The 10,773-nt window shown below is 35.7% G+C and overlaps 1 protein-coding gene across 2 annotated transcripts in view; it reads left to right on the top strand.

The window, feature by feature from the left end:
- The first annotated feature begins 180 nt into the window (after positions 1–180).
- Positions 181–10,773, top strand: part of LOC113239392 (calcium uptake protein 3, mitochondrial) — a 23,167-nt gene continuing 12,574 nt past the window's right edge. The window contains exons 1-6 of one of the 2 annotated variants that reach the window (XM_026476379.1): positions 181–321; positions 1,039–1,149; positions 2,267–2,314; positions 3,807–3,889; positions 4,222–4,287; positions 8,799–8,876. In XM_026476379.1, the coding sequence (XP_026332164.1) occupies positions 273–321; positions 1,039–1,149; positions 2,267–2,314; positions 3,807–3,889; positions 4,222–4,287; positions 8,799–8,876 (435 nt within the window). In that variant the 5' untranslated portion in view covers positions 181–272. The remainder of the gene's footprint in view (positions 322–1,038; positions 1,150–2,266; positions 2,315–3,806; positions 3,890–4,221; positions 4,288–8,798; positions 8,877–10,773) is intronic. The other variant, XM_026476381.1, reaches the window with a different exon arrangement.

The following is a 10,773-nucleotide window of genomic DNA, read 5'->3' on the forward strand; positions in this document are numbered from 1 at the left end:
ACCTGTAAAGGGCCCGAAACGTCGGTTTGTTTGAAAAAACAAATATACGCGATTTAAATCCGGAAAAATAGTTTCGTTTCCTATGTGTAACAATCGCGACAACCTAAGAACTCACAAATAATATTACCTCATATGTAACCTACTGGCTGCTGTAATTTATCTCACGAATTGGACAATTTCAGCCCGATGAGCTTGCGAAGTCGGTGAAGCTGACGTCGCGGGAACGGCGGTTCATCAAGTTCGCGAGCGTCGAGTATGGCGGCCAGCTGTATATGACGCCGCAGGACTTCCTCGAGTCTGTCGTCGAGCAGGAGCCCCGACGTAAGTTCATTTAATCTAGATTTTGGGTCGTATTCTAGAACTCTACTCAATGCTCAAGTCAGGATTGCACTGGAAACACAAGCACTGGAAATACGACCCTAATGGCAGGGACTTGAGTATGATTTCGAGTGCTTTAAACCATACTCAAATCCTGACTTGAGCATTGAGTAGAGTTCTGGAATACGACCCTTTGACTTCTAAGTGTTGTGTGGCCTACATTGATTTCTCTCGTGAGTTTGGGTACACTCAAACTAATAAATAAATGTAGGCCCACATAGACAACCCATGGGCACTATATGTGTGTCCATGGCACTCGAGACCCAGGGTCTGTGTTGAGCTTTTAAGTCGCAAAGATCTTAAGGGCGCTGCCACTGCGCCTGTCGCCCTGATGTGCCTGTTATATCACCAGCCCTACGAAACCGGAACGCAGTAATGCTCACATTAATGCTTGGCGGCAGAAATAGGTCAGGTGGCAGTACGTCTCTCACTCTCGAACTCTACTAATTTTGGCTATGCTAATAACGCAATGTAATCATGTGATATAACACATTATTTTTGTGATAAATTGTAATGTAATAATTAAAATAGTGTTATTAATTAAGTTAGCCCTCTTAACGTTGTTGTGCTCTTGTAGGGGTCACATGTGTACCACCAATTAATGTTCCATCTTAAATTTATAATGTGATATGCAATAAACAATTGAAATTGAAATTTCAGCCCGTCTAAAACGCCGCATCCTTACAACCAAAGAAATCGAACAATTGCGCGATTACACGCCATCGTTGAAGAAGGGTTCTCCACAACTGTTTCGCAATCTCAGGGACAAGGGTAAGGGTCACTTCTTCGGTCGTGATCACACTCGCTATGCATTAGATAGAACGTTTAAAGTCTTCCCACAAGTACATGGAATTATTAAACTTAACCATTAAAACAAAGAAACAAAAAAACAAAGATATAACGTAAAATACACACACCGGCACATTTAGCGGAGGTCTAGTAAAATCTCCAAAATAATATCGTGTTTTTCAAGTCTGATCGGTTATTTTACTTTTTGATTTTAGGTTTATTTTGATATAAAAAAATTAGTCTGTCATTTTTTTTCTTTCTTGTTTTAATTTTACGGCATGGTCGAGTGGTTCTAGGTAGAGTTTTGCATTCTTGTAAATTTCGTAATATTGAAAAGTTTTTTTCATTATTAAAAGACTTGTACCGAATTAGTACAGAGCTTGGTACTTTATTCCCAGAAAAAAATAACCAGTCTCAACTTTTATGCTAGATATAGGCTTGAAATAAAAATCAGAATAGCAAAAAAAATTGTGACCTCCTTTTTTTTATTGTTTAAAACAAAAGTGTGGTAAACATGTTTAAATAATTACCAGCAATACTCCGATACTAAGAAATGTCCAAAAAGCTAAACACTTAAACGCTAAAGTATTCAAAAACGTAATTACTTTTGTTTATTTAGATTGCTACAAGAATAACATTGACATCTGATCTGTCAATATTTTTTATGGCTTTAACCACTAGCCCATTAGACAATTTTTTTATTTAGTCATTGTCAAAACTTCACAATGTTTAAATTTTCACAAAATATTCACGTTCGTTTCTGCTTTGTCATAAAATTAAAAAAAAATATATAAATTACAATTTTTCAAATTATTAAGTAATGTAAATATAATGTTAAAATTTATTAATTTAATTGTTACTTTACGTCTAATTCTTATTTAAATATCAATGTCACTATTTTATATTCTCACTTTTTTATTCCGTTTAACGTGTCGGTGGGTGTACATGTACATAATTTTTCTTCTAAATAACGAAGCACCTAAGTGATCTTTTCGACAAACAGCTTATACCTAACTAATGAACAAAACAACAACTCATTTGTGCTGCAACAAGCCAAAAAGGCCTCTTTTCGCCTAACTTTATATCTAATTCTTTTCAGGCATAATTTCGTACACCGAATACCTGTTCCTTCTCTCCATATTAACGAGTAAGTCAATTATACTATATACATTGTACTTGACAGTCGTCTTAGAAAAGTCGCCAAGTCATTTAAGACGCAATATATACGCTTCTATTACATTCTTCTACTATTTCTTTTCTTCTACGTTGAAACACCAAATACAAAGAAACGACAACAAGCACATAGAAAAATTCGTGAGGTCCGCTTGTTTGTTCTGTGGCTTAGTTGATATAGCGTCTGCCACGGTATGCTAGAAGACGTCGGTTCGAATCCGGCCGGATCAAAGGAGTTTTCTTGGTGTTCGATCTTTGTATTAATAATTATAACAAACTAGTGGAGTAATTTCACAAAAAAAATAATTGAATATCAATTTCATAAAAATTAAAAATACAGTGAATAGCTACATCTTTCGCCAGGGCCGGTAGCTGTAAAGGTACTGGGTGATAAAGCTTTCTTCTACTGTATTCTGTTATTTAATACTGCCGATATTAATAGAGTCTTTGTTCTACAGAAATGTGCGGTTAGTGCGGCAGAATCTTTAAAAGTTAATTTTAGAGAAATTAATCATTATATAAAATATAGAAAGATTTGTCATGACTTGCATCACAGTACACTTAGTCAAATATTTTGTATGCCCGTAAAAATATACATAATTTCACTAAGAAAGAAGATATCCATAATATTTAACCTTAGAGCTAAGTCCAAACTCACGGTACCACGATTTCGTTTAAGTAAGGTAAACGATTCTTTTATGGGGAACTGTATACGTTTTTACATGTATATATAAAGATGTCAATGATTTTCAGGTACGTTTTTTGTACTCAATTTTGGTGACAATATCTTTTTATTGAAATATTTATAGGATATCATCATGAAGTATTATTTAATATTCGAGTTCGGTAACCTGAAATATTATTTAATATTTCACGATGATATATTCGAGTAATTAAATAATAAAAATTGTCACCAAAATTGAGTACAAAAAACTTACCTGAAAATCACTGATGTGTGGAAAGACAAAATGAGTCTAGATTCCACATAATTACGATTCAAAGTGTATTCCATAGCTTTGAAGTTTATTTGAAAAGATGAATCCCTAGACTTTCTTGCTCGTTTTTCTCAGAGAGGTCAGCGTAGTGAAAATGACTGTTTTAAAGTGTAAAAGTTTTACCTATGGGATCATTGACTTACAATTATATGGACGTCGGGTCCGCGCTAAAAAGTGTCCGCACTTGTAAGGCGCTAAAATCGTATACAGAGCGCCAAACTCCGCTTTAGTCTTCATTTGTTCGACTGACAGCGCGATACTGCGATGACATTACAATTTAAATTTCGAATAGGTTGACTTGGGACATTTTTTTCGTGGTTTTTGTATTAGACCCGACGGACGTCCATTTATTTGTAAGTCAATGTATGGGATAATTGATTATTTAACTTGACTTGTAGCGACACACACGTGTAGGTGTACACTGTGATTAGCCATATTGGTTACATTTAACTATGAATTTGAACATTTCAGAACCCGCGTCCGGCTTTCGAATAGCCTTCAACATGTTCGACACAGACGGCAACCAAAGAGTGGATAAAAACGAATTTCTAGTCGTGAGTATGGAGCTATTTATACAATCTAAATTAAAACCAATTATTATTACCCAACTTGAACTTAATTTTAAGTCTTATTAGTACAGGTGGTTATACGAATAACGCTTTACACTAGCATCCTGGATGACAACGCACAAGGTGTAATAGGTTTCTAGCACCCGCACAGTGCACCCTTAGATGTCTCGTCCTCCCTTACGCAACAAACACGTAACCATAACCGTAAAGCTCTTGAAATTATGCCTTTTATTACTTATATATATATACTTATATTTATTTCCTTCCATTTTGGTTTCATTTCTTTTCTGAGCATGTTTTCTGCGATGTGGGTATAGATTCAGCGCCTGCTGGGCGGGTCGCTGAAGGAGCGCACAGATTTGGATGCCAAGAGCAAGGAGGCCGTGAGTTTTTCTGGGTGTTTTGATTGGAAAATGCCTCCGCATTTTCAATTATACAACCTCAAGTTTTGACTCGACAAAAACTCATACATATCTCACCACGATACAATATATGCTGTATCTGTAATTTTTGTCGCAATTTAGTAATTCGCACGTACCCAGCTGTGTTGAAATTGGCTGTTCTTGACAGTTGATAAATTCATTAAAAGCAATGTGTTAAAGTATTTTTCGAAATGCCCTATGGTCATTTAAAATATGCAGAGCTAAATATGAATTTCTACCGTCGATGTAAAGGTAATAATTTTTGGAAAATGGAACATCTTCGATATCGATATTATGACCATTTTAGTGTACAGTTAGAGGCACAAAGGACTTGTGAACTTATGTCTCAGGGTGACGGGCGCAGTGGCAGGGCCCCTCAGATCTTTTCGAATTAAGACTTTGAATGGCACTGCAACTGTTATGGACAGGCGTGTAGCTTACCATCAGGCGCACAACTAGCTTGTCCCGTCACTTGAATATAAAAAAAAGAAAAATGGGGCCTAGGAGATTTGAGGATAGGATTAAGTTTTTTTTTTTTCAATTGCTTTTTTTATCAAATTAGTATATATACAAGCAACATAATATTATTATAATTATTAATACAAAGATCGAACACTCAGAAAAAATTCCTTCGATCCGGTCGGATTCGAACCGACGTCTTCTTGCATACCGTGCCAGACGCTATACCAACTAAGCCACGGAACGAACCAGCGGACCTCACGAATTTTTCTATGTGCTTGCGTCGTGTCTTTGTGCTTGGTCTTTCAACGACTTTTTAGTCGTAGCGCCATCTATGAGAAATCTTTAACAGATTTATCACCCAGTTAATACCTTTATAGCTACCAGTCCTGGCGAGAGATGTCGCTATTCACTGTATTAAATAAATTTTTATTGAATTTATATTCAATTATTTTTTGTGAAATTACTAAATAATATAAAATAGCGGTATAGCGTCTGGCACGGTATGCAAGAAGACGTCGGTTCGAATCCGACCGGATCGAAGGAATTTTTTCTGAGTGTTTTTTCTGAGTGTTCGATCTTTGTATTAATAATTATAACAAACTAGTGGAGTAATTTCACAAAAAAATAATTGAATATCAATTCAATAAAAATTTAATTAACATAATATTATCTTAATTAAAAATAACGTTGTATAATTTCAAATTCGCCTCCTGTCTAGCTCACAGAGATAGATGCTTTCAAATACTAGATTACTATCATTATTACCTCGCCCTTATAATAAACTGTGCAAGGAAATAGTTCTGCTAGTAAAGTTAATTCATTCACACAAAGACAGCGGTAAATAATAAATTATTAGCAAAAAAACATTTAGGAACCTTTTTGAGAGCCTGGGGCCCTGATTTTAATTCAAATCGGAATGATCGGGTGGCCCATCCGCAATATTATGCGCCTCGACTCGGAAAAGGCGGAGTTTCCGATCGCTAGATGCAATCAAAATCAAGCTGCTGGTGTTCGTACTAGGATTCCCTGTATGACGAATCACCCGACCATCACTTCTACAGTTGGACTTAAAAAGTAAATTAAGAAACAAAACAAAATGGTATGTGTAAACAAACAAAAAATGTAACTTCTTACATACAATAAATATGTACGGATACTTAATTATTTACAATTGAAATCCAATGTCGCAGTATGGACGAGTCGCAACTACGAGCTATAGCAGCTATGATACTATTAGTACTATCTAGCACTCTTTGTCTAAGAGAAGAAACCCTCTTTCTATGCACAGCAGCGAAACCCTGTGTCGCGGGTGCCATGGACACACACATAGACAACCACAAATTAATAATTAAATGTAGGCCAATTTCTCGAACCTGGGACCTGTGCGTGGCAGTCGGTAACCGATCGGCCACAGAGGCAGTCATTTATATGGTTCTGTTTTCTGATTTTATCAATTTTAATTAAAAGCGTGTGCATTCTTTTATTTGCAATTAATTGTACAAATATGAACTTACGTAAATATTAGAAAAAGCATCATTCCTAAATTTCAAAATATTGTAAAGTAACCTCCTCTCCTTCTATAATTTGCAGTGCCCTATACAGGGTCCACAATGCGCTGTTATATTGGGTATAATCATTTTCCATCCAATACAACATTAGGGGAACCTACGACCACGCAGGACTGTAGCATCGTTGTACAACGTTCAAGTCCTGTATGGTCGAAGGAATTTTTGACGTGAGACGCCCTGTGTTGTTTCTATTATACCATGTTCTAAGAGTCTATACTACCACAGCTCGAATTAAATTTTTTTCCCTTGTTAATACGGTTCATTTTGCTTATGGACACTGGTTTTATTTCAGAATTTAGTTTTTTACAAACGGAATTAAAACCGTTTGAAAAATGTATATCGTAAGGTATACGTGTCCTATTTAGGTCAGTTGATATTAGAAAATCATTGGTATATGTAAAGTACGTATTGAATAAGTTTGTGTTTTTTTCTATGTGAAAATTACTCAACACTTTCACTTTTATGCGGTATCATCCGCATAAGCGGTTTGAGGTAATATAAGCGGTTTGAGGTAATATAACCTCTAAACAAGGTAATTAAGCGTATTACGTAGGTAATCTAGGTAATTAAGCGGTTTGAGGTAATATAACCTCTAAACAAATTAACAAATTATTATTATTGCACAGTTGCGGCAAGAATGTCAGGTACGGCAATTAGTGAGAAGTGAGATAACATGCAACTTTCAATATCTTCACACGCATTACATACACACGAACATCTATATTTTTTTTAAATTGTCGACTCCAACTTGTAGGTTTTATTTGGAATGGGAGGTTGTGCCGCTTCGTAAATATAAAATTTCTATGTTTGTGTTGTTGATATTTGTTTTAGTTGGAGAATGGGTTAGAAGTATATATTTTTAATATTACCCTGGACTATACATGTATACATGTACACTGAACACACAGTGTACATGTATACGACAACATTAATTTGGCGAAACATCGCAATACGTTTAACTTAACCTTTAGCTAACTAAAGGTAGAACTAGACATGTGCGCAGGTTGAAAAGTCGTCGTCTGCGTGATGACGCGAAATCGGCGTGACACAAATTATATTGAAAACCTAGAAACAAATATCGCGTTACATGGTATAATCTATGATCCTTTAAAACAATGGCACCTTTTGATGAAATGAAATCGCGTATATGGGCTTCGGAAGCAATTAGGGGGGGCGTTGATGCTGCCCAGGGGGTGGTACCGCATTTGGAAAGAAAAACCTGAATTATCTATCTTAAACTACACTACAAATATAGATAGATAGATATACACTTTATTGTTCACAAACAAGAACAGTACATAAACAACTTAAAACTAATGTGGGTAAAGGCGATTTTATCGCTAAGACAGTCAGACATCCTTTGAGGTAGAGGAAAGCCAATCGGAGCGGGAGACGTAGTGTGCCAATTTACAATAAAAAATATCAGCCCAAGTCAAAAAGTTTGGGGACCTATGCTCTAGATGCTGTTATCTGTTAAAATAATATAAATATTCGCCACGCCGATTTCACGCCGGTCAGATTCACAGGCGACGATGGCACATGTCAAGGTAGAACAGGGTCGCATCCTGAGATGGGACACGTTTGGATATCTAAGGTTATCCTTCAACAAAAGTAGCTAGCAGCATTCTAGTCACGGGAGATTGAAATTCCTTAGGGACTTGTGACCTGACCATGTTTCGCTGAAACTGTGTGTACAGATTGTTTCTTCGTCACTAATGTTTCAGATGTTTCAAACGAGCGGCACATTTTTCCTTTGTTTCTATTACAATTGTCTATCTATTTATCTAAGTTTTTATTTTATTTGTTTCTTATTTTTATTAATTTAATCAGGTTAATCGAATACTTATTTGGCTTTATTATAATACTATTTTGGTCGTACAAAATATTCGGGTTGAACAAAAAGTCCGTGCGGTATTAAAGTGTAAAATTAAAAAATATATTATGTATTGCCCTTGTTGATCTACAGTCTTCCACTGGCCCAAGCCTAGTGGCCGCCATTAAGGCAATAATAATAATCTAGTAAGTAATAATGGAGTAATTTCACATAAAAATAATTGAATATCAATTCATTAAAAATTTAAATGCAATGGTTATTTTCAAAAAGTCCTAAAACTAATAATTAATGGGCATGGAAATTAGTATTCGTGCGCATTCGGAAATCCGATGATTGCCGAGAAACATTTAGAAAATAGAAGCTTTGCACAATCTTTTGCCATCTTCCGGATAATTTTAGAAACAAACAAAAAGTGGTTGGCATTATCGTTATGAAATACGATATCGATTAGAAACTTAAAAATTCAAATATAATTGTAAAGCACCACAGATAATATAACATTTAAAAGAAAAAGGTTTATTTAAAGTTAAACCGCACGGAGTTATTGCTCAACTTGTTATTTACATGGGTATTATGGGTATAAACATTCACTGATGGTGGCGTTGTAGCTGGTTGCCTTAGACTACACGAGTGCACTGAAGAACCGGATGGAGAAAACTGAAACCACAGTATCTAAATTATCAACAGTAAGTCTCGATTCGGCACAAAATTTTTGGGCTTCCGTCAAACCGATCCCTTTATTTCCATAGTCTGTCTATTAATTTTTTAAATGTTCACAATAAAGGATTTTATAATTGTTCACTTTGTCTATCGTAATCGATTTTATGACGTGTTATTTGTGAGTAAATTTGCATGTGGCAGTTTGTACGTAAAGGGCAATAAAATGTAAAAGAACTGTAATGGGAAAATATACCATAACGAGCTTTCGTGCACGTATCATCATCTCATCTCCATGTAACGATATTTTTGATGTATACAATTCACAGCCCTTAGAAACCGTATAAAGTTCCCTACTACGACCTAAACCCTCGCTTGGGAGGAGACCCTTACCCAGCAGATGATGGGTTGATGAAATGGTTGATGATAATAATGATAAAATGAAAAAAACAATAGAGGTCTCCTCAACTCTTGTCAGTGAAATCTGCCTTCGAAAATTACCGTTCAAATTCAGAGTAACAAACGCGTGTCGTTAAATCATCGATGGATCTATAACACTTTTATTACAAAATTGATATGAAAGAAACGTTGTAATAATTGTTTTTTATTAATCTGTCGTTCTAATGTCGACATTTTTCTATTAAGAGAGTGATATCCTGTATGAGCATTCGATGCAGATTTAGAAAGCTCTCCACCTAGTTTTTGCAAATCCATTCATAAATTAACAAACTAAATTCAAAATGGATTTTATTGACGCTTGTGGTAAATGTTGCGACTAACAGTATAATATTTTTTTTCGTTTTTGGTGTTTTATTTTGTTTATTGTATTGTTTACATTAACCATAATATATTTTATTATTTGTATATATTAACTGCAAGAATGTACATCGTTGCACTGTTGTGCTGTAGTTAATAGGATAGAGTGCGAAATTGTTAGGTTTTTGTTTTGTGTGTTTCAGGTTCATTTGTTATCTTGGTAGGTATATAGACGTAGCATAATACGCCTCTTCTTATCATAAACAACGCATTTACATTTTGGTAACTGGTAACTTTCCGAGTTATTGGCACCAGTAATGGGCAGTGGGTTAAGGCCACATCAACCCACCCGGGTTTTTACCCAAAGCTTATCCGTTACAAATTTCGGTGTAAAAAATCTTTATAGACGAAAAAGAGGTAACTGCACAATACCCACCTTGCCTGTGGATTATCAGTAATATCGATTTAATACGATCGAGCGAATTTTTTTGTATCGATTATTCCAATACGATTTTCAAGCGAATCGAATCGTTTAGATCAGAAAGTAATAAACATTTTGTAATAATATTGTTTAAATCGAAAACCACCGTGAGACTCAGAAATTTTAGTAGCAGTAGAGGTCCTTGTGGAAGTACTGCCACCTTACCTATTTCTGCCGCCACGCAGTAATGTCAGCATTACTGTTTTCCGGTTTTGAAGGGTAAGGGTGCTGGTGAAATCACAGGCACATGATACTTGTCACCTTATGTCTCAGGGTGACGGGCGCAGTGGCAGTGCCCCTCAGATCTTTGCGATTTAAAGCTCTGAGTGGCACTTCAACTGTTATAGACAGGCGTGTAGCTTACCACCAGGCGCACGACTTGTTCGTTTCGTAACTTGATATTATAAAAAAAAACATTAACTAAAATAACGGACTACTCACGTATAAGTCGAATTTTTGCTCGACATCTTTCGAACCAATCCGTGGTCCTTCCGTTTCCGTCGAGTTATTGCCTCGGAATCTCATGATTAAGGACCACGAATTGGTTCGAAACATGTCGAATGTTTTGGACATTGTAGTCAAGCGAAGAAATCAAATAGAAATCATATTATACTCATGTAATCTGATTCTTGTACAGTTTATTGTCGCCACGCCTAAGGTTCAATCATAATGTAAATTACATATGCGAC

This window comes from Hyposmocoma kahamanoa, unplaced genomic scaffold, assembly GCF_003589595.1.
Source record: "Hyposmocoma kahamanoa isolate Upper Pololo Valley unplaced genomic scaffold, ASM358959v1 99879, whole genome shotgun sequence".
Taxonomy (NCBI): Eukaryota; Metazoa; Arthropoda; class Insecta; order Lepidoptera; family Cosmopterigidae; genus Hyposmocoma; species Hyposmocoma kahamanoa.